Raw genomic sequence first — 25,313 nt, 5'->3', positions numbered from 1 at the left:
ATTCCATATTCGTTGTGTCCAAAGTTATACTCGTATTAGAGATATACTAAGAAATAGTGAATGAAAATAGGACTATTCGTTGTTGAATATAAGGCAAGTCAATACAACTTGAAAACAAGCACATTTTTTGTTAATTATCAAGAGCCGTCATTTTGGGATTAGCTTACGCAAAGTAGGGTATGTTGAAAAAGAAAAGTGACATATCGTTTTACGAAGAATATCATAGGGGCTACTGCAAAAATTTTGATTACAATTTATGGAAATCAGAAAATTAGATCAAGCGTTAGAGTAAGTAAATATTAAAGAATTTCGATATGGAAGAAGTAGGTAAGCTTTGGATTCTACGGAATGTGATTGTGTGATACATTATGTCCAGCATTTTTGAATTTTCCATATTTCTCATGTCACTTATACCATTTTCAATTCTCAATGTAAATAAATTATCAGCTGATCATGGAGCTTGCAAATATTTACATACTAAAAAGTTTTCTGCTAGGCACAGCAACACGATCGAAACAATAGAGTGTAAAATCGATTTTCTTATAATTTTATTATATCTCTCTAAATTGTCAAACTTTTTTTCTTTTACCTTTGTTGATGGCTAGAGACTTTAAACAACAACAAAATATACGCCATTGCAAAAATTTGACATTCTAGAGATAAAAGACATGCCATTGTTGTTTTTGCTCTACTAATGCTACCTTATAGATATGCCCAAGGCAAGCATTCGAGCAATAACAACATTTTTTATATTGGAACTGTCAAGGGAAAGATAATAGAAGAATGGGATGAATGATAAATAGATAAAATTAGTTTATCGCGCATTCAGAACACAGCAATAACTTTCCGTCATCCCGTTTTAGTGACATTTTAAAATTAAAGGCGAGTTGAAGAACAAGCAATCAACTACTCTAGTTTCACCACCTTCTACAGGTACGCCTTGGATGTGTCTTTGCTTCTTGTTCGTTTAATATAATATTTTAAATATTTTTCTCTCTGAGAGAGATCAGTTGACAATTCACCAAAAATTTCCCTGCTGGATAATATTTACCAGTCGCACTCTGTTGACGCTCAATAGAGACAATGCTTATTTTGGAGATAAATTAAACACTAATTTTGTTTTAAATAAATATTTGTATTTAAAGTGTATTAAAAAAAGTGAAGTAAGTGCATGGCATTTATTTTTTAAATTTTTAATGCAAAATTTCAAGCTCGAAATTGAGAGTTAATTAATTTTTTAAAAGCGATTTTATTTGGTAAACAAAAATTAACCCTTGTTGAAATAATTATTATTTACTATCTTACAGTACTAACATTCATGTGTACACATGTGAAGCAAGTGGTTTTTAATACCTCAGGTTCGAAAAATACGAACGGGTAATGTTTGTACGGTGTCATTAAATACTTATTTCACTTTGTTTGAGTCAAAGAAAATTAAAGGCGAGCTAGGTTAATTTTTCACAGAGAATTTTTTTATTTCATTTCTATTCGATATTCAATAACAGAAAGAAGAGTCTTTATAAATAAACTTTTATTTTAGAATTTCAACGGGACTTGTAGCACTAATTTTATATCGGTTTATCTATCTAGAATCCCTGAGTAATCGACTTTCAATATTAGCCACAAAATATTTCATCATCTGCAGCACATTGCTTAGCAGTTTTTGTTATTTTTTTTAGAAAAGAAATTGCCAAAAGTATACGCCGACGAAAAGCACGAATAAAAACAAAGTGGATGAATGAGTTCATATAGCCACCACCATCGAAAAAGCAATATATTTCTTATAACCTCCACCGGCGAGACCGCCGTCCACAGCAACGCATCGTTAGACAGCGACACTCGCAAGAGGAGCGATAACGAACACAGTTGCCGTCGTCGCCGCCGCTCCTGCTGGTGTAGATTTGGTGTACTATTCGTTGTATAAATTCTGAGAGTACCAGATTGGTTTCGCTCTTTTTCTACCCAACCGTCGAGAAGTGTGGACGTGTTTCTGCTTCTGGCCGAATTTTTCGCATTTTGTGTTGAGAATTGTGTGTGTGCTCAACTAACTAAAAGTAAGCAGCTAGTCAGTCACAATCAAAGGTTCAATTGAAAATACAAAAAAAATATATAGAAAACAGCCAAGTGATTTTACGGGTGCCAACATAGTGTGCATTTGGGAATCTCCACGGCGAATTCACGCAAAATATTGTGTTACATAAATAAATACGGAGGACAGCAGATTGTGATCTACAAATTACTTTTTCAAACGCTTTGTGTAAAATTGACATCCGCATTTGGTGCTGGTACTGGTACTGATTCTGCTGTCGCTGCCGCCAACTTCATTCCGCTACAAAAATATTTCTTCCCTTGCGAAAAATCAATTAGCTTCTCACTGCTTTTTACAGCTGCTACAACAACACGAACTACATCATTTGTTAATCTTCAACAGCATTTCCAATTATACAATCGTTATACGCAACTAAAAAACTACAAGATGCCACAATCATCAGCTGCTGCAACAAACGGCCACGCTAATGGCTGCAATGGAAGGATAACCGATTCCTATGATATGGAAGATGGACAGACATTCCTTTTTACTTCTGAATCAGTCGGCGAGGGACATCCCGGTAAGTGTCAATTCGTTAATTTAATATATGTACTTTATATAATTAATTAATGTGTATATGTGCTCGTATATTTAAGATGCATTGTGTGTGTAAAAGTATTTGGTTTTTGTGTATGCAGTCTACCCTCGAAAAAAGTGACGGTCTGCGCGGCGCTGGTAGGCAATGAATACCTACGAATACCTGGCTATCTAAATGCTAATCGTAGTGATCAGTCTGGCTGCTTTGCATTATTGTAGGAAATACAGCAAAATAAATGCGGCATTTTAAAAAGTGACTACGGTGCTCATCGGTACTACCTCATATGAAAACAAAAACTTCCGGCTACCTTAACGAAATACACGTTAAAAATTTTCCATAAATATCTACCAATTTTTCGCTATTCGACCTGACTTATTGCTCAAAAAGGTTTGCTTATTTTCTTCGTCGCTCACATGGAGCGCCGACAAAATGGCGGCGTTTCATTCTTCTCTAGAGACCGAGCATGTATTCGCTATTTCTAACCGCTCAGCACGTTCTGTTATATGGTTCCTCAAATGTATACATTCCTCTAACTCTTGACTTACCGAATAGACACTGCTGTGATACCTGCGGGTTTTGTGCTGGATCATATGAGCACTCCATATGCTAACTTCATGACCAGCTCATTATTTGTCTCTTCCTAATACCTAAAATGACTGAACGAGCCTAATTTTATTGATATTTCAATAAAATGTGTCGCCGTTTGCTGATTTGTACATCGCTGTCGTTTTGCTTTGCCGCGGGGAGAATTTTTATTTTCCCTTCTTTGATATATTTCGTATTCCCGAGAAACGCATGTTTCACATCGCACACAAACGCAAAGTGTGAACCAAAAAGAATATTCACATTTAGAGTGACCAGGTAACCGGTAGCGCCATGTACATTTGTCGGCTATATTGTTGTTACCTGCAAATTGGAGTTGGTGGCAATGGGCTTTGACACAGCTAAACAAATATCATTAGTTTTATATTATATCTTTGGTATTTGTTTACATCGTTTGCTGCAAAATAGCCATTACTATCATAATAATGAATGAATTAACATAATAATGCATCTACCAACAGCTGGTCACACGAGTGGATGATGAAACTCAAGCGATAGCAAGTTTGTGTTATTCATGCGCACCATGTGCTTGCCTTACCTAAAGACACTTTGAATGCCTCTCAGTGCTCTCTGGCACAACTTTGAATACCTTTAATGTGTATGCTTGTGTTTGTCGTTGGTGTATTTGTATTGCGTTGGACGATATGCTAGTTCCCACACGCATATGTAAATAGTGACTCACTCTCCCTACATCTGTTTGCCTCTGTGCTTGTGCTCGTATTATGCTCCTAAAAACCCCATCGATTGACTCTGCTTCCATTTTCTGTTGCGCTCACTCTCCGTCTCTTGTTTTTATTCCCACTTCTGTATTTTCGTTACCTCGTTGTTATGGATTCTGATTATATTTTGTAGCGCACATATACGCTGATCTTTAATCAGTAAAGTTGAATAAAACTAAAAAAGTCTCTCAACGGCGCCATTAACCTGCACGTGCTAATGTATTTTCTAGATTGTTACGCTCTCCATATGCCAAGCTAAGCTTTGTAAATTTACTAAAAACCACGTGGTCGAAATCATCTCAACCGGAGCGCCAATGATTTCCTACAGTTTTAAATTGGATTGTTGCTGTGTTATGTTGTCAGTTTTTGATAGTATTTCTTGCTAAGCTATTTCCGATATTTTGATAATTCTGAGACCTAAAATGATGTAAATACTAAATATAAGGAAGTAAGCGCTGATAAGGGAATGTGCGCCCATTCCAATACTGTTAAAAATGAGATGATCACGAGTGAATAAGGTTACCATAATTTTTGTCGTTTTTATATATTTTTTCAAGTGTTATTTATTTTTTATTTTTTACTTTATTGATCATTAATCTGATGCGTATTTTGTACTTTGAACTGGTATAAAGCACACTTTTAGGGTGAACTGGATTTATGCCTCAGCCGTATTTGACCTCAGCGGTTTGCGCTCAAAAGAAGAAGGAGTTGAGAAGTTTTGTTTTTACTATAAAAAACACTGAACGCTTATTTTAATTACTGATTATTAAGTGCGAATAGAGATCTGAAGATGTGCCGAAAATTGCTTAAAATGATGCTAGCCTCTGTATCAATGTATGTATGTATGTATGTGCATGCGTACTGAGATGCATTCTAGCCATATTTCTACACCGGCACATTTGTAGTAGATGAAAGAAAAGGTCAAAATGGTGAATAATATTTTTTAAAACTATGTTAGAAACATTAAAAATTCTAGCATATAAGTCGCAGATAAAATTTATTAAAAAAAAAAAAAAAATTAACCCTTGTCGAAATAACTATTATTCGCTATTAGTTCATTTAGTATTGAGTTCGCCCACACAAATCTAATCTAATTGAGTTCACTTCGCTCTTCATGGTAGTTTCCTCAAAATAAGCGCCCTTTATCATGTTTTGAAACATAATCATAAAAAACCTAACTGTTTTATAGAAAACATATTAACGTGGAAATTTTTAATTTGTGATTTGAGCCACACTCCCTTGAGTTCTAATATTACGCCGCTTTGTTTATGTTGTTATTAAAAAACCGTTGGCTCAACTTGTTTTTCAAAATCTGTTTCCGTGCATAAAAATGATAACGCAATTCTATGCTATCAGTTGCACCCTCGTTGGGTTCATTGTATCAGGAAAGGGTGGCATTACATTTCATTCCGTCATAATAAAATTTTGTAAATCGATACCGTTTAATATACATACTATACATATGTATGTACATCCGTGACACTTTTTCATTCAATAATATGCACAACAATCAATGCTTTCCATTTAATTTTTATTTTTATTGTTGTGTCTAGCGTCAAAGAAATGCAAACTCTCTCAAAAATATTGTAATACAATAAAATTTTGTCTTCTTTTTTTTGCATGCGCCTAAACTTTGTTTTATAAAAATTATATGAGCGCCTTACTTCGTAGCGATGGTGTCATATCACACACTTGTGTTGAGACTGCACGCGCCAACTTGATCCGCGGGGCATTACTCGAAACGTGTGCAAGGATCGCATACATACATAAGTGCATGCGCCTCGATCTTATTTTGCATGGCTTGTGTGTGAATATTTAGTTGTCGCTCTTTTTTGCTTGCATTTGTCACATTTATGCTGCATAGACAGTTTGGCATTGAATTTCGCTGGCTGAGCGTAAAATTTTATTTCGGCAAGTTTTTTGTTTTTTATTCTTTGACAATTTTCTAGCTAGCGATTGTTTATAATGTGATTGGGCGTGCGATGGTGGACAGGCGGCATTGATATTTTATATAAATATACATATATTTGTGTGTATAAATGCAGCTACTACAAAATGTATTCGCTTTGAATTTTATGCAACACACAAAAGTTTGTCGCCTGGTTCGTTTTTTGTTTTTAGTTTGTTCTCACGTCTTGCCTTGATTTTCACTTTTCTATTTGCTTTGCTTGTTCCTCTGGCATCTCTATGTTTGTACCACGCGCATTTGTTGCTACCCGTTAGCAGATTTATTTCTATTATAGAACAAAAAAAAAAAAACAAAATAAAAAAAAACTAATTTCAGTATACATTTGTGTATACATACGTACATACATACATACATATAAATTTGTTTGGATGAACATAAAGTGAACTAAAAACAAAAAAAAATTGAACACCAAAGGGTTTTACCTTAGATAGGCTCTCTCTCTCTCTCTGGAACCATTTACACTTCAAAATTGCAAGCAACAGTAACTAAAAGGCTATATTATAACCGGAACAACTCCGACTTATATCCGGCTAAGGACTGTTCCTTCAGCAGCATTCCCCGTATACATATGTATGGAGAATGTTTATGTTGCTATAACAACAACAAGGTTATTTTTTTTTTTTCAATAAGTAGAAACGATTTATTTTGTATTATTTATTTTATTCGCCAAAATTTCAAAAACTAAAACAACTCTTGCGAGAGCAAAAAAAAATGCATTAAGAATAATACAATCATTAGTGTGTGGCTACCTTTAGTGCCCTTGGTGGGTAGCAGGACTGTTCATAGAACGTACTAGGTTTTTTGTGACATCGAGGGACATATTTCCCAAATATCTCGAAGCATCTCCAGACTAAATTTTAGATTGTTTTCAATGCTCAATTTTATGGAAATTGGCAATCGAGAGAGCAAAATAAATAAATTTGGCAGTGCATATCATGAAATATTTTAAGGGGTTAGGGGTAGTAAGAGGCTCGAAAAAATTAAGATTTTCAATAATTTTGTTTTGCAAGTCAATTGCTTTATTTTACAAAAACAAAAATATAGCATTAATACATCATGTTTCGACTTGCCTTTAGCAAAAATTCAAAAAAAAAAATTATAATTGTAAAAGTTATCGCTGTGTGAGTGGAACCCGTTTCTCCAGAAGTCCCTTGCGGTGATCATCACAAATCCTTGGAGATTCATCTAAAATCAATCGGGCAAGAGAAATTAGTTTTATTAATAGATAATCTTGTGCCTGACCGGAGCTTTTTTTCAAAATTAACAATATGGCGGCCTTAGGAAATATTTTTCAGATTTTCAAGAAAAAAACTGACAATTAATTGTTTAAAAGAATCGAAATTTTTGAAAAAAAATCCTTCGATCAGGCATGTTTATGTTTTTCAAAAGCACTATAATTTTTCTTGAAATCTACCAAGCGGCTTTTAAGTGACAGTGATCATCAGTTCAAAAAACATAGTTTAAAAAAAAAACGCATTTAAAGTTTTGCTATCGATTACCGGAGCGCCCGAGCGCCCTTTGTTAATTGTGGAATAACTCCAAAAGTATTTGTCGGATTCACTAAAAATTTTCACACAATATTTTTAAGATATTATATTTTAATAAAATCCAAAAAAAATCCATTTTTTTTTTTCTGACTACCCCTAACCACTTAAGTCATATATTGTCAACTTCTGTGAAGCAATGGCTGTCATTTTGCATGCTTGACAACCAATTGGTATTTTTTTGTGACGCTCAACCTGGCAGCATTTTTGATAATTTTGTTTGCCAGACTGTGTATGTCTCTTCTTTGCAAAAAGGATTCACCCAGAATCTGGACATCATTATTTCTTATTCATCGTATAATCATAATCAAATAATGCTTTCGATAACATAACATGGCAATCATCACCATCGTTTGGCGCTACAGCTTCTTGTGAACTTTGACCTGCTGAACAGTAAACTTCCATGCTGCTCTCCGTTGCCGCTTTTTCCAGTCCTTTAGATTAAGCTGTTCCAGGCCTTTCACTTCATCTATTCAACGCAATCTTGGTCTTCCTCTTGCTTTATTTGTGTATGCATTCCGCTCCAAAATATTCTATGGGCTCTTGAACTGTCCATTCTCATAACGTTTTTTTCTTACCTTTTCCGCTTAACGTCTATTTTTTAGTTCCACTGCTATGCCCACACTTAAAATACTGCCATTGAGTGTCGAGATGTTGAGTTAATCTCATTTTTAATATTTACATGACGCCGCCATAATTTGGACCCCATGTACGCCCGCAGGTGCTCAATGGGTTTAAGGTCTGCACTCTGTGAAGGTTGCGGCAGTACTTTTTTAAAGTTGTACAACAACCACTCTTTAATTATGACGGTGGAGTGTGTTGGGTCGATATCTTGCACTGGGGAGTAATCATCACTAATATCCAATTTTGCAGCAGATGGAGTCAAATATTTTTTTTAAATTTCTAGGTAGTCCAATTTGTTCCTTATTCCATCGATGAAAATTAAATTACCCATATAGCCCTTTGTGCCTATTGCTTTGCACACCCTGATACTACTTCCTCACAGACCTCCTTTTATTATCTTTTTAATATGGCGCGTTCCTAAGGCAGGCGGGTCTACGTTACTCGAACGAGCCCTAAAATCTAGGGAATGTAAAAAATTTCGCACACTTTGAGAATGAACTTCTGTAATACCTGCAGCGAAAACAACACAGGAAGGTTTCGAGTTCTTAATATAACGCTACATTTTTCTTTCAGACTGGGGTGTGCAAATTTTGTTGGACCTTTTGATCTCACCTGGTCTTCCTACGCCAACGCAAATGCACAATTTTTTTAGCCTTCAAAAGGGAAGTTCCATTCCTGTAACGCATTTGCGGACCATTCTCCCATCTTGGCCTACACCAACTTCGATTGCAGCATGTGTTTATGCGTCCACCTCCATTTTGTCGCTAGGTTCCAGCGATTTTGCCACTCATTTATGCTCCGTTCTCTTCCGCCGTTAGTCGCCTGTTTAGACTTTTGGCTTTGTTGAAGACTCTACCCAGTTCAGAGGCCATTGTATCAGGTGGCATGATACCCGATGTGACACATACTGCTTCATACGACACCGTCTTGAAAGCACAGGTATTTCTAAGAGCACTTAGTCTTAAAAATTATTGTATGTTTTTTTGTATCAGGGCTTTACCCCATACGGGTGCTGCATACATAAGTGTAGACTGGGTAACTTTAGCACATACGTGTGTATGTGTGCAAGTGTGTGTGCAATGTAAAGCGGAAAATTTGACAGCTGCAAGAATAAAAAAGACTATTTAAACATATAAAACTCATATAACCACATAATTTATGTGTTTACGTATACGCATAATAAAGGGTGATCAATTTAGAGGCGTCGGATTTTAAAATGAAATAAAACAACGAAATTTCAAATTGATTGGACAATCATAGAACCATTCATGACATTTATTTTTAAAGATACTACCTTTCAAATGATGCGCCGTAATTCGGCCATCTGTAAACACTAATTTTGAATGACTTGGAGGGCTTCGGTAATAACACTGGATCACAAATTTCAACTTTTTTTCTGCACCAGAGACGCCGTTATGAAATTCCTATGTAAAATCACCGTTTGATTCCGAAAATCAAGGTTATTTTTTATTCTATGGTAACGTTTTTGAGATATTTACGAATTACCGTTATTTCAAAAAAAAAAAAATTGGGCCCACTTAATCATATATATCTCGAAAACGAATTGAGCGATTCCAAAACCGTTTAAAGCTTTTAAAAGGTAATAAAATTTCCTATAAACTGTGTGTAAAACACTTTTTGCTAGGCCCTGCAGATTCAAAGATAACGAACTATCATAACGGATTTTTTAAATTTTTTTAGTAAAAATATAAAAAAATTTGTACTTTGAGAGAAAGGATCTCGAAAACTTTTTACTTTTTCGTGTATTTTTTGTTTTCACTCTAAGCTCTGTTTTATTACAAACAAAATAAACTTTGATTAAACAAATTCGATGAACTAATACAAAAGTTACAAGCATTCAAGTAAATATATCCATATAGTAAAACTTAAGTACCCTACAAATAGTAGCATATGTACATATGATTCTGTCATATGTACATATGATTCTTAAACTATCTATTTAGGCGACATATGAAATTTATTACACCAATGAAGAGGAGGGAACCAACTTGCCATTCAACGGACTGCTATATTTGTACTACAAAAGTATTTGGGGTTGGAAAGTCAAGAAAAGTAACCTATGCGAGCGTATCTACAGTGTCATTACCAGAACTAAATTCAACGGAAGCTACATTGCCAGAATCAAATTTAACTTTAGTTTCGGCTCCAGTTTCATTGTCAACAGCAGTATCTGATTACGCGGCATCATGTTGTACTGAATTGCAAACGGAAAACGAAAGAAACCCTTTGTCACAAGCACAACTCAATGATTGGATAAGGGATTTGGAATTGTCAAAAGAAAAGGCCAAACTACACGCCTCTCGTATGCAACAATTTAAATTTGTTTCATCCGGTGTTAAGGTAACATATTATATGACTCGTCACGAACAATTCTCCCAGTACTATACGAAGAAGGACAGTGTTTGTTATTGCAAAAACATTGCTGGTCTATTTAAACAGTTTGGTGAACCATATGATTCAAAAGAGTGGCGATTGTTCATAGACGGCAATTAATTAAGTTTAAAGGCCGTATTATTGCATATTGGCAATCAAAAGCCATCTATCCCGATCGCGCATGCAGTAAATGCGAAGGAAACATATGAGACAATGCAAAAATTGCTTGAATTAATTAAATACGAAGAACATGATTGGAAAATATGTACCGATCTAAAAGTCGTTGGAAAGCTATGTGGTCTACAACCTGGATACACAAAATACTGTTGCTTTCTATGCAAATGAGATAGCCGAGCACGTCAAGACCACTACATCATAAAGGATTGGCCAGAACGAATCGCGTTTCAAGTTGGGGTGCATAACATAAAATACTCATACTCCGCTCCACATCAAGCTCGGCCTTATCAAAAACTTTGTCAAGGCTTTGGACAAAGAAGGCGAAGCTTTTCATTATTTGAAAACAATCTTTCCACAGATTTCAGAAGCAAAAATAAAGGAAGGGATTTTTGTGGGGCCGCAAATAAGGAAAATAATGGTCAATACCCATTTCAAAGAACTATTGTCACCAGTGGAGGCAGCGGCGTGGGACTCTTTTGAAAAGGTCGTTACTTCTTTTTTAGGCAAACACAAAAGTCCTTCGAGCTGATAGAGAACGATTTAATAAAAAACAATGCGGAAATGGGTAAATAAAAAACACATATAAGACCGTTATATATACAATATATATATATATGTATATAAGACCGTTTTCTCAGTTAACTTTAAAACTAAACAAAAAATTTTAAAGCAAATTTTTAAATTTACATGAGAATATATAGCTCTTAATCTAAATTTATTGCCCTGCTCCGAACAAACAAGAACGACCAAAATTTGTTCTGAATTGGAAGATTAACCCAGCCTAAGAAAATTATATGCTAATGTGTCACTTACGTATTTATCTAATTCCTTTTTTAATTTTCTTTCAGGAGTAAATATGTCTTTAAAAATTCATTTTATGCACTCCCATTTAAATTTTTTCCCGCAAAATCTTGGCGACGAAAGTGACGAGCATGGCGAAAGGTTTCACCAGCAAATGAAAATGATTGAAAGTCGGTATCAAGGATTCTGGGATGTCGCTATGATGGGTGACTACTGTTGGTTTCTCATAAGAGAAACCGATCCTTATATAAATAAGCGTCAAAACAAGACACATAACTTTTTCAATTATAAAATAAGATCATAGAGTTAAGACAGAATACATACAGTACATATGCTATTATTTGTAGGATACTTAAGTTTTACTATATGGATATATTTACTTGAATGCTTGTAACTTTTGTATTAGTTCATCGATTTTGTTTAATCAAAGTTTATTTTTTTTGTAATAAAACAGAGCTTAGAGTGAAAACAAAAAATACACGAAAAAGTAAAAAGTTTTCGAGATCCTTTCTCTCAAAGTACAATTTTTTTTATATTTTTACTAAAAAAATTTAAAAAATCCGTTATGATAGTTCGTTATCTTTGAATCTGCAGGGCCTAGCAAAAAGTGTTTTACACATAGTTTATAGGAAATTTTATTACCTTTTAAAAGCTTTAAACGGTTTTGGAATCGCTCAATTCGTTTTCGAGATATATATGATTAAGTGGGCCCAATTTTTTGTTTTTTTGAAATAACGGTAATTCGTAAATATCTCAAAAACGTTACCATAGAATAAAAAATAACCTTGATTTTCGGAATCAGACGGTGATTTTACATAGGAATTTCATAACGGCGTCTCTGGTGCATTTTGGCTGTAAACCAGTGTAATTGCTTGAGCTTGTAAAGCATAACACGAGTATAACCGGAGTTTTCAGAATTAAAAAAAAAATTGTCAGAAATGACATGAAAATATTTGTTTCAATTAAATTTTTCAATAAATACTTACTTATAATAATTTGCACTTCAATGGTATCACAAAATACAGAAATAATTAAATTAAATTAAATTGATGTGCGCTGTAACTAACTCAAGGCCAAGTGAGAATAGTGATCGACAACTTTCCAATTCATTTGGTTATAGAAACCCTAGAATGGAACATGTCAGTTGACTGCCACGGCTGTCAACCAATTCGACTAATTTTTTTAAACAAACGCTACAAGAGAGAGTGACGTCATTGTGACGTCAAGTCGATAACTTCATTCAAGAACATACAACTAAAAATGTGTGCAAACAAAAAACTTAAAAAATATTTTCATTGTCTGAAATTGAAATTTCAGTTCTTAAATTCTGTTTTTATTGCTCTAAATGTTCACTATAAACAAACAAACAATTCACTGACTAAGTATTTTCTTTAAGTTCTTCAACCAAGTGTGGGCAGCACATACATGCGTACATATTTAAATATACTTATATATATATATGACTACAACAATACCTATACAAATTTGAAACCTAAAATTTTACTATTCATTGCTTTTATTTTCTATTTTTAGATAAAATGTGTGATCAAATCAGTGACGCTATTTTGGATGCACACTTGAAGCAGGATCCCAACGCGAAAGTAGCGTGCGGTAATGATTTTTAATATTATATTTTTTAAATTATTATGGTCTACAATAATTCTTGTATTATGTCAAAACAGATGAATAATATTTTTAGGTTTTTTTTATTATTATTTAGTATTTTTTTATTTATTTTTATATATTTTTTTTTTTGTATAGTTTTTTATATTTTTTATATGTACATACATCTATTAAAAAAAATTTAAAATTTTTTTAGTTAAAAATTAGTTAAACATTTTTTTAGTTAATTTTTTTTTTATTTTTAATTTTTTATTTCTTTAGTTTTGTTTTTTGTAAAAGGGTGCTCTTTGTGAAATAGCGCCGTTATATTGAAAAAATATTTTGTATTTCAGCATTGAGATAATTTTTGTGCGCATACTTCCAAGGCGAATCTATTAAAGGTGGTGTTGGTAAATCAGCTGCTTTGTTTTTTTCTTTCGCTGTGTGCATGTGGCTGTCAGCTCAGAATGAAACAAAGCAAATTCATCACTTCTTCTCTAGTTTCCCCAATACTTTGCTTTGACAATCAAACGTACAGAACATTGTTGTTGGTCTAGTGTCACCACCTTTAATGAATGCGTCTTGCATACTTGCATAGACAGAAATATTTCTATTCGCACATAAGCAAATTCGAATTTGAATTTCCCTTTTTATTTTCACAACAAAAATTCTTATCTTTAAAATACTCAATGAATTTAATTATTAATTCTGTAATAACTATTAATTATAAAATATTACAAAAAGCGTACGTTGGCGCTAAAAAATTTGCCAGTCCAAAGTTACAGTTCGATTTGAGAGAAATGTCTATTTTGCATAGAAAATATTTCCAGCTGCAAGAATTAAATATTAATCACGCAAATATATGGCTCATTTACTTTACGATCAGCTGTTTTGTTTTCTTGCAAATTCTTACAAGTAAAAATGTATCCAGTAAAAACTTGCAACTACCCCTCAAAATAAGACGTCGCTTTGCTCTCTCACTTTCCCTACTTTGCAAGTTATCAAAACTTGATAATTTGTCATCCATTTCATTTATTTGCTTTATGAACAGACCTACGAAAATTAAAAGTGATAAAAGAAGAGAGAAAAATTCAAAAAGGCTTTACAGCACATTTCGTAGTGGTTTACTTTTTTATCTCCTTGTTTCACTCCTCTTGGGAGCATAAAACCTCTACAAGGCTTCAATATTTAAGCTATTTTTCTTGTCACTGTTACGCTCTCGATTTTTAGTTTCTCTTGCAACGTTTTGGCTTGCGCGAAATATCAAACACTATCAGGCATGCACGGATGCTAGGTTTACCTATGGTGAGAAACAAAATTGTGAGAGAAACTTCGGCTGCCAAGTCACAGGGGATTCGCCGACCGAATTCGAAGTGTCATTGGCTGATTTTTTTCGTTCACAAACACAATCATAATTTTTTCGTAAACAAACCGCTTTATGACCCCAGTTACCTTAGCCCCTCAGCAGATTTTGTCAAATTCGCTGAGAGTCTGTTCTTGGTCACACCTCAATTTTTTCCACTAGGTCAGGTATGCGAGTTGAATTTTTACTTGCAAAGAAGTGGAAATTGAGAGAGTAAAGAGCAAACAAATTTTGAGCGGAAGTTGCAAATGATGGATAATTGGATGAATAATTCGAAATTAAGTTGATCGTCATTTTACAAGTAACACAGCAAGAATCAACGTCAGATTAGTTCAGGCACTAAAATCTTTCGGACTACAAGAATAGAGGGCCTAGTTGCTTATGTGTAAGCAGTAATCATGCAACATAGCTGGCAAAAAATTGTTCTTATCAAGCGCAAGGGATTAAGACCCATCTGCGCGATGCGAATTCAGTTCCAATAAGGAATCAGTTTTTGTGATGCTCGTACCAGCCTTCAGCGGCGTTTCACATTGCAAGTTGAGTAAATATACTTTCAGTTCAACCACTACAATATGAAAAACTCATATCAAAAGCTTAGCCCTGTATGTCTGTTTTATTATAATAATAATTCCAGTGGAGTTAATTCCCTAAAGGGGGTTTAGGCCCATTTTTTCCTCCTATTTGGGGGGGTTTCACAAATGCAGGAATTTTAAGTTTTATAAATTCAATGTCGAATTTCAATCGAATGCGGGCGCTCTTCTCTGCACGCCACGCACAAACACACTCGGCTACAGCGGTCGCGTATTTACTATGTTTACTTTTTTAGCATTTCCAGTCATCTGATATCGCAGATTAGTAAACAAATAAAGCCGCCATAAAACCAACTGTGTGGCAAGCGCGCAACAGACATTAATACAATGGCACTGAAGTACGCTGCCTTTGCAATGCCCATCGCAAAACCATTTGGATGTTAGCCGTGTTTTTATGGTGGCGCAAAACGCGAAATTCACGCGTGCGCAAAGTTTCCCGGCGACAATGCGACAATAAACAAAATGCAGGTTAAACTTATTTTTACTTTTTATGTATGCGTCGCTTCGGCTATACTTAATTTGTAAAATGAGTAGTGGGAAATTAAACAAAGCTGAAAGGAGACGGCGCGGAATAAGGAGACCAAGAGTAAAGCGTTTGTAATTACATTGCTGCGCGATGCCATTAACGTCTTGTAAATATTTACGGACGTGAATGTGAAACCTTTTTTAAAAGTACGCGCTTAATAATTTTATTTATGAATTTATGTAATTTGTATTTATGGATTTATGTAATTTGTATTTATGGATTTATCTAATTTGTATTTATGGATTTATCTAATTTGTATTTATGCATTTATTTATGAATTTGTCATGCCTGTGAATTCACTGATTTTAATTCCATTTCATTGTGAATGTTTGCAGAAACGGTTGCCAAGACAGGTATGATTTTGCTATGTGGTGAAATTACATCGCAGGCTGTGGTCGATTATCAAAAGGTCGTGCGGGACACAGTTAAACACATTGGCTATGATGACTCATCGAAAGGTAAGCCAATTTTTCAGTTAAAGGAAGACTCCCAGTTGCCCTTGGCTTAATGAAATCTTAAAATTTCCAAACAAAAAAAAAAAATTGGCTATTATTATCAAAAAAAAAAAATTTTAATTAAACCAAAATCCCTTCATTGTAAAATTGTCAAGGTTTCGATTGGAAAACATGTAATTTGCTAGTTGCGATCGAGCAACAATCGCCCGATATTGCCAATGGTGTACATGTCAATCGCGACGAAGAAGATGTAGGCGCTGGTGATCAGGTATTGGAAATTAACCAATTTTTCTACAAAAAAAAAATCGGAATTTGTTTTATTGTTGTTTAACTGGCTGGCCTATCATACATACTGCCCATTACAATAAATGACAAGAAGTAGAAAGAGAGAGAGAGAGCGAGAATAATAAATACTAAATAGTTAGTTAGTAAAAAAAAAAATAATATTCGAAAAAAATTAGAATTACAACTGAGAATAATGCATGTCCAAGAGTAAAAAAAAGTATAGAAAAAAAATTTTAGAAAGTAATTAAAAATTTGTACCACATTTTATAAAGCCAGTTCAGTGAGCGTAGTTTCTCAAAGTGTCCTTTATGTGCCTGCAAATTCGTTTATCATTCTTCACTGAATTTACAATAAAATTAAACAAAGCGGCGCATGTCTACTACTCGGTTTCGCTCTATACATCTTAATTAGCATGAAAGCGTTTTGCTTTCATCTGGGTTAATGTTGTGTTGTCCAACTCGCTGGGAAATTCCATTCAAATCACCTTATTATTAATATAAAAACCATATATTTCTATGCTATTAAGTATTTATAGATAAGTGGCAGGCGTTGATTAAATAAGTCATGATTTTTCATAGTTTATTTAATATTTGTAAACAACATTTAATTAAAAGAAGACTAAACGTGCATAAATAATCGATTGAAATTTCTATTAGAACCAATGCACAGTGAACAGGTATTGACAGTAGAGCAAACCACAACTAGAGCAATGCATTTTGTTCGTGTTTTTGACCCCTGCAATGTTTAAATCTATAAAAAAAGATTACAGATTAAAAGATTAAATTACACTAAACTAATTTAAAGAACATTTTATAATTTAAATTCCAAATAAATTGAAAAAAAAACCAAAAATATATCAGATGCTTTACTGCTATCAACTGTTCAGTGTGCCTTGATTAAGGGGAGGTTATAGTCCAAAGGCCTGAAAATGTGCGTAATTTCATGATTTTTTTTTGAGGGTACATGCGTATTTTTTTTAACTTTTGTGGCATTTATTTATCTATATTTTAAAAAGTTTATAAAAATTTTTCGAGTAAAAATAATATAAAATGTCAGCTCCAGCCCTCACTGACGACGGTCGTGCGCGGCGGTGGACAGTGTGCGCGAGGCACTCTACAGCCCTGCCAAATGAACCGAAACGAAAAAATCAGAAAAAAATCTTAAAGTAGATGAAATTTGTGGGGGGCCTTATAAATTTCCAATTTTTAAAAAACCCTTTAAAAAAAATGGGGACCCTTTGAAAAAAACACACCTTTTTTGCCTCTTTTTAATTGTTTTAACGTTAAAAGAACTTATACTAAAAATTTTTTTTTCACAACAAACGCTTCCTGAAGGCCCCTTAATTGAATAAGCTTTAATTTCAGCCGCTAAACGTCGAAATCGGTGTAGTCGTTGAAGCGGAATCACGCCTCGCGCGCAAAAAAAGGTGTTTCGAGAAAAAACCCATTTAAAGCGGCTTCGAGCGCGCGCTTCTACCTGTTTTTCGGCCGACGCGCCCTCTCGTATTTACGCTATAACTCGTAAGTTCAGTTAGATAGGGAAATATCCTCTTGCCTACACATTTTTACGACCTTAAAAATGAAAATAAAGCAACACAAAATATAAGTTTTTTTTGGTTGATTTTGACTAGAACCTTCCCTTACACCAAAGGAGGTAGCAGTAGACCAGCTGATTTCTTTTTTTCTTTCGCTGTATACATTCGGTTGTCATTTGTAATTTGAAAAGTGAAATTTCTAAGGGAATCTATTAAAAGCGGTAGCAGTAAATCAGCTGAATTGTTTTTTTTTTTCTTTCGCCGTGCCATGCACTGTCAACTCAGAAGGAAACAAGGCGAATTCATTCTTTGTTTTCTACTTTGCCCATACTTTGCTTGACAATTAAACGTACAAAACATTGTTGTTGGTCTAGTGCCACCACCTTTAATAAATGCGCTTTGCAAATTTCGTAATTAATTTAAATTCAAAAGGCTTTTTATAAATAAATAAAAATGTTAGAAAGTACGCAATTTGTTTTAAAAATGGATCCTTTTTTTCTATTTTGCCTTCACAATTAAATCACTTCTTTGTTCTCTACTTTGACGTAACATTCTCAAGTTCAAAAAGTTGTTGTTGGTCTAGTGCCATCATCTGTAATAAATTCGCCTTGGCTAGATCCAAGTAATTGAGCGCTGATAGTAAAAACAAGTAAAATCGACTTGGGGACTTTTTTACAAAAGGTTCACAGGCCTTGTTTGGCTTTAAAAGCAATTATTTTTCGTTCAATAAAACAAGATTTTTCATAGGAAAATTAATTAAAATTGATATTGATATGAATGATTAAAATAAAATCATCGACTTTTGGGTAAACTTTCCTCCAAAATTTTAAGCTGCAGCTCAATGCATTGCTTGAAATTTGTTTTTCTTTATAAGCCTGACTAAAGGTGCCAATTAATACATTCAGATTAGAATTTAGGTATACTTTGACGATTGTGTGCTGATTTTTTAACACTTTCCGCGTACTTTTGCTGAAAAATTTTGCACCATTGCACTACTGCAGCACTCATAGAAAATGTCGTTTATAGTATCCATAGTAAGATAAGCTTTTTCATATTATTATGTGCAAACATCCGCGTTTAATTGGTCCTTTGAATTAGTTGAGGATCGTATGCCTCATGTCACCCACATTATGGTCGTCATTGGAATCCAAGCACCACTCATTACGAAGAGACGAAGAGCTTCACCTACCGCAGGTATCACCTCTGGCGACATTTGTTTGAGCCCGAGCCGCCTGCCAGAGACGAGACCCACACACAACTGCAACTACTGGACCGGACAGACAGACATAAAACAACAACCTAAACAACATTAATTCGGGCTTGAGAACTCTGCTCACCACCTATTCACAAGCCCTCTCAGACCCACTCACCTAACAACCCTCTTCCTGTGCACAAAACCTGTCGATATAGCACGCATCCTGGGCCTACCGTTAGCTAAGTTATATGATGACGATCGGTAACCATATCCCACTGTTACAACAACAACAATGCGCTTTATTGTAAAAATATATTGTCACCTAAAACTATTTTGTAAGCAATGGGAAATCCACGGCCGTGGCGCTATTTTTCGGGGGCATTTTATGTACAACACAGCTGATTTATTATAAACTCAATCGTAGTTATTACATTCTGAATAAATTTTAATAAAATAAAAGCGGGAAGAGTCCTTATAAAGTTATTTTTGTGTCCCTCATTTATGTTTAAAATCTTCGCCTAATTTAAGTATAGTTAAAAAATATTAAAAAAATCATTTATAAAACCACTATTTCTATTTTGTGTGCATTTCTCTCTTTTCGTTTCAAAAAAAAAACCCAAAAAAAAAAAACAAAAATCGAAAATTAATATCAAAAAAAAAAAATAACTCATTAAAACTAATCCCAGGCTTCGACTATAAGACGTGCAACGTTTTGTTAGCATTGGACCAACAATCGCCGGAAATCGCTGCTGGAGTACATATAAATCGCGCCGACGAAGAAATCGGTGCCGGAGATCAGGTGTGCACGTGTAAACGACTCATTTCAATGCGTTTCTTCTGTTGCTTATGATTTACTTTGTTTCTATTGTATTTTAACAAAAGTAGTAATCGAGAGTGTTTGAAAATGATTTTCCTACATGTAAATTTTTATAAATAATTTTGCTAAAAAAATGATCGAAATTGTAGTGCATAGTTCCATATTTAATGCAGCGCCATCAGACAAGTTTTTTTTACGCGCAAAAGCATACACATACACACACATACCCACACGGAATTTGGAGAAGTAGTTTGATTTCGCATACATACATACGCTAACGGGGTTGGTTGTTTGACTGCAAAAGCACTTTGGAATATTTTTGTACTAAAATTTTATGATATTCTTACATGCATACATTCGTATACGCTAACAGTCGTGACAACTTGCCTCTTCTGCACACGCACACATACACATGAAAATATTTAATCTGGCATTGGTGCACGGACACTCTGTTTGTTTTTAATTAAAAAAAGTCGTAAATTTCGCAAATCATTTAGAAGTTTTTGCATTTTTATTTATTTTGTGTAACGGATCTGAAAAAAAAAAATAAAAAAAAAAATTCTGCGTATTGGGCCAAATTTTTAGTCTTAGTGAAAGTTTTCGAATCTCTGACTTCTTGTATAGCCTCATAGTTCATTAATTCATTGAAAAATTATGCTTTGCTTTGTTTCTTTACTTCTTGCTTCCTTATTTACCTACTAACATCGAAATTATTTATTGTATTTTGCTTTCTCTAATTATTTGTTACTTTCTATGCGTTTCCTTGCATGTTCACTTGTAGTTGGTTGTTGTTGTTACATATAAAATTTATATAAAATGTTTACTGATGTTGAATTGTACATTTGCAGGGCATTATGTTCGGCTATGCCACCGATGAGACCGAAGAATGCATGCCATTGACTGTCGTTTTGGCACACAAATTGAATGAGAAACTGGCTGAACTACGTCGCTCTGGCGAATTCAGTTGGGCGCGTCCCGATTCAAAGACACAGGTGCGTAACGCTATTTACGAATTTTATTTATTGTATTTACTAATACACCTACATCCACATATACGAGTATGTGCACACTAAGGACCTCTGCTAAACTCAGTTTGAATGCGAAGTCAAATTTAGTTTAGAATTCACCACAGTTCAACTGCCACTGTAAAACTGGTCCTAAAGTAACCATAATTGGTGTGGAGGGGAAAATATATAAATTTTTTGCATTACAAAATATGAAATTTTAAGCCAATCAAAGAAGAAACGGAAAACTTCTGACTAAATTTTAAGGTGATTGGAAAATATTTTGAAATTCTGACTGGAGTCTAAAGTTTGAAAAATCCTGAAAAATATATTTTACAAACTGCAAACTGAAGTCGCAAGCTGAAATTCTCTTCCGATTGACTGGACATTTCATATTTGATAGTTTTTTTGTTTTTTTTTTTTTTGGGAAATTTCACATTTCCAAAACTTCTCGAAGAATATCTACTGCTTTCGTGGCCAGCTTACACACATACACACATACAGAGGCACTTACAATAATAGCTGTGCGACATTTAACAAAGTTTTGACTTTTTATGTTTTTACTTCTATGTAAAGAATGTTTGAATTATTTTTATATGGAGGAAAATATTGAATATAGTAAAAAAAAAATAATAGCGCTCATTTTGAGGCACTTTAAACTTGCCCAACACGACACCAAAATTAAACGGCCTACAAAGCTGAATACTGAAATTTTTGAATTTGAAAACATATTGAATTTTTTGAAATTTTGTAAAAAATTTGAAATTTGGCGCTAAATGATTTTTGTTGTAGTATGGGCCAATAAAAAATTATAAATAAAATAAAAATAAATAAATAATATACAAAAAATAAATTTAAAAAAATGAATACAATAAAACAAAAATTAAATAAAAAAAAAATTAAATAAAAAAAAATTAAATAAAAAAAAAATTAAATATAAAAAATATTAAATAAAAAAATAATTAAATAAAAAAAAAATTTATAAAAAAATTAATTAATATAAAAAAAATGAAATAAATTAAAAAAACTTAAGTAAATCAAATTTAATAAAATCAAAGAAATAAAAACAAAAAAAAATTAAATAAAAGAAAAAATTAATTAAAATAAAAAAATTAAATACAATACAAAAATTAATTAAAATAAAAAAAAGTTAAGTATAATTAACAACTTAAATAAAATATAATAACAAAATTTAATAAAAGAAAAAAATTAAATAAAATTAAAAAAATTAATAAATTAAAAAATTAAAAAAATTAAATAAAATAGAAAAGTAATTAAAATAAAAAAATTTAATACAACACAAAAATTTAATAAAATAAAAAAAATTAAATAAAATTAAAAAAATTAAATAAAATTAAAAAAAAATTAATAAAATAAATTAAAAACATTTAAAAAATAAAAAAATTAAATAAAATAAAAAGAAAATAATATGGACAAAACAAAGGTTACAAAAATCAGCGTTAATTTTGAGGCACTGTAAACTTTTTCAACATTATACCCAAATTGAACGGGCTACAAAACATGATACCGCGATTTTAGCTTGAAATTCTGACAAAAAAATTGAAATTTGTGAATTTGAAAATATATTGAATTTTTTGTAAATTTTGTAGAAATAAAAAGAAAAAAAAAATAAAAAAAGAAAAAAAAACAAAAGATAAAAAAAATAAAAAACAAAAAAAAAAAATAAAAAAAGAAAAAAAGAAAAAAAAGAAAAAAAGAAAAAAAGAAAAAAAAGAAAAATAAAAAAATAAGAAAAAAAGAAAAAGAAAAAAAAAAATAAATAAAGAAACAAAAATAAAGCAAGAAAAAAAATTACTAAAATAAATTAAATAAAAATAAAAAAAATTTAAAAGTAATAAAACTAAAATTAAATGTTAATTAAAAAAAAGCAAATAAATAAATAATAAAAAAGAGTAAAAATATTAAAAAAAAAATAAAATGAAATAAAAAAAGATAAAAAAATTAATAAAAAATAAATAAGAAAAAGAGAAAAAATTAAAATAAAATAAAAATAAATAATTGGCGCGTACACTTCTGCTAGGTGTTTGGCCGAGCTCCTCCTCTTATTTGTGGTGTGCGTCTTGATGTTGTTCCACAAATGGAGGGACCTACAGTTTCAAGCCGACTCCGAACGGCAGATATTTTTATGAAGAGCTTTTTCATGGCAGAAATACACTCGGAGGTTTGCCATTGCCTGCCGAGGGACGACCGCTATTAGAAAAATGTTTTTATTAATTTTGCTTTCACCGAGATTCGAACCAACGACCTCTCTGTGAATTCCGAATGGTAATCACGCACCAACCCATTCGGCTACGGCAATTAAAAAAAACTATTAAAAATACAACCAAAAAAAAAAAAAGATTATTAAAAATACAAAAAAAAAGTAAAGAAAAAATAGAAATATTAAAAAATATAAAAAACATGTGCAGTGAAACCTCCCTTCGGCGGGCACCCATAGTCATTCAACTTTTGTCCGCCCTAGAGAGATGTCCGCTTAAGAGAGGGTAATTTATTCCGTTACCGAAAACTTTGCTGAAGGAAACAATGTTCGCTCAAAGGAAGTGTCCGTCTGATAGAGATTTTCGTTAGGAAAAGTTACACTCTATAAATAGTTAAAACTTTGCAACTTCTTGTTGCTCTCCTATTATTGTGTCCGCCTCTGTATTTACATATCTACATACATATACATATATACGTCAAGTAATCAGCAACCGTTTGCAATAAATATCTCAAAATTCAATTTTCTCTCTATCCATAGGTCACTTGTGAGTACCTCTTCAATCAAGGTGCCGCTGTGCCAAAGCGTGTTCACACCATTGTCGTTTCCATGCAGCATTCGGAAAAGATCAGCTTGGAGGACTTACGCAAAGAAGTTATGAATAAGGTCATAAAAGAAGTCATTCCAGCCAAATATTTCGACGCCAACACAATTGTACACATAAATCCATGCGGATTGTTCGTCATCGGCGGTCCAATGGGTGATGCAGGTTTGACCGGACGCAAAATTATCGTCGACACTTATGGTGGTTGGGGCGCCCACGGCGGTGGCGCATTTTCGGGCAAAGACTTTACTAAAGTGGACAGATCGGCCGCGTACGCTGCACGTTGGGTGGCCAAATCACTGGTGAAAGCAGGCCTTTGTAGGCGTTGCTTGGTGCAGGTCTCGTATGCCATCGGCTTGGCTGAACCACTTTCCATCACCGTCTTCGATTATGGTACCTCACACAAGACACAAAAAGAATTACTCGACATTGTTAAGCGTAATTTCGATTTGCGGCCGGGCATGATTGTCAAGTAAGTCAAGCATTGAATTGAAAAGTTGCGCCAAATATATATTAACAAAATTTAACCAATATTTGTATTTGCATTTGTTTTTGCGCGCTACAGAGACTTGAACCTCAGACAGCCAATCTACCAGCGCACAAGTACTTATGGACACTTTGGACGCAACGGTTTCGCGTGGGAGCAAGCAAAGCCGCTACAGATCAATTGACTAGACGCCGACGGAGATCAGCTAACACAGCCACCGTGTGCTAAAAAGTGTAAAGTTGCGTAATTATTAGTTGTTAATTTAATTATTTTCATTTTAATTGGCTTTTTCCTTGTTTCTTGAGTGTGCAAACCATGCAAGAAAATAATTGCAAATAATTATAATAGAGGAAAACGAAAAAGCAACTTATTAGTGAAAAGCGAATGAAAATCACAAAAATAAAGTGATTTTTTGTAATCATTTTCGTTCCTCTTTACTACCAATAAATATAATTTAGTTTTAGTTGTTTAAAAATAACAGAAATACGAAACAAAATATCCCAATTCAAGTTCTGTACAAAAACGTGTCAACTATTTTGTTGTAATTTGTCCATCAAAATTTTATATTCATGTTTAGAAAATTGTTCATTTGTATTAGTGTGATGCAAGCGTGATGCGTCTGTGAGAGGTATCAAAAATTATAAATAAAAGCATGTATATGTCAGCCCCCTGCAATTTGTACTCATACCAACAATGATTGTTAGAAATTTTTGAGAGAAAACAAAAAAATGGAAATCAAATACAAAATTATAAATATATTTAAATGCAATAATGTGACGCTAGTTAGTTATTTTTAAACTGAAGCAAGAGATCTATCAAATATATCTTATTTATTCAAATTCATAGTCTTAATAAAGCTTCAACTTATTGATATCAACAAAATTGTATTGTCTCTGTACACTAATTGTAACTTCCCAATTCAAACATTAAAGCAAGAAAGTAAAATTAAGAAGTAACATAAAATTATGACAAGTAATCCCTAAAAAGTGTTGAAACGCGCAACTATGATAAATTAATACTTTTTTGAAGATAGTTCCACTTGACCATTTTTTCACTGAAAATCTATGTTGGGAGACGCGTAGTATTGCCACCGTTAAGCGAGCGAATATGCGGGTATTGACTTTTTATAAAAATTTAAAATAAATTTGGCGCCTGACGGCTGCAGTTTCAATGAA

The 25,313-nt window shown here is 33.2% G+C and overlaps 1 protein-coding gene across 4 annotated transcripts; it reads left to right on the top strand.

Moving 5' to 3' along the window:
* Window positions 1–1,728: 1,728 nt before the first annotated feature.
* LOC129249485 (S-adenosylmethionine synthase) lies at window positions 1,729–25,313 on the top strand. 4 transcript variants are annotated; one of them, XM_054889332.1, is made up of 8 exons: window positions 1,729–2,054; window positions 2,432–2,609; window positions 12,992–13,069; window positions 15,875–15,997; window positions 16,150–16,262; window positions 20,674–20,817; window positions 23,588–24,123; window positions 24,217–25,313. In XM_054889332.1, exons 2-8 carry the CDS (start codon window positions 2,477–2,479, stop codon window positions 24,320–24,322), a joined length of 1,233 nt encoding a protein of 410 aa, XP_054745307.1. In that variant the 5' UTR covers window positions 1,729–2,054; window positions 2,432–2,476; the 3' UTR covers window positions 24,323–25,313. The 4 variants fall into 4 exon arrangements, with proteins under 4 accessions (XP_054745307.1, XP_054745308.1, XP_054745306.1 ...); XM_054889333.1 differs by lacking the exon at window positions 16,150–16,262 and adding an exon at window positions 19,695–19,807 and having other exon boundaries at window positions 1,742–2,054; window positions 2,388–2,609; XM_054889331.1 differs by lacking the exon at window positions 16,150–16,262 and adding an exon at window positions 19,695–19,807 and having other exon boundaries at window positions 1,744–2,054.

The sequence above is a fragment of the Anastrepha obliqua genome, chromosome 5 (genome assembly GCF_027943255.1).
Source record: "Anastrepha obliqua isolate idAnaObli1 chromosome 5, idAnaObli1_1.0, whole genome shotgun sequence".
Classification (NCBI taxonomy): domain Eukaryota; kingdom Metazoa; phylum Arthropoda; class Insecta; order Diptera; family Tephritidae; genus Anastrepha; species Anastrepha obliqua.
This window is presented reverse-complemented; position numbering and strand designations above follow the sequence as displayed.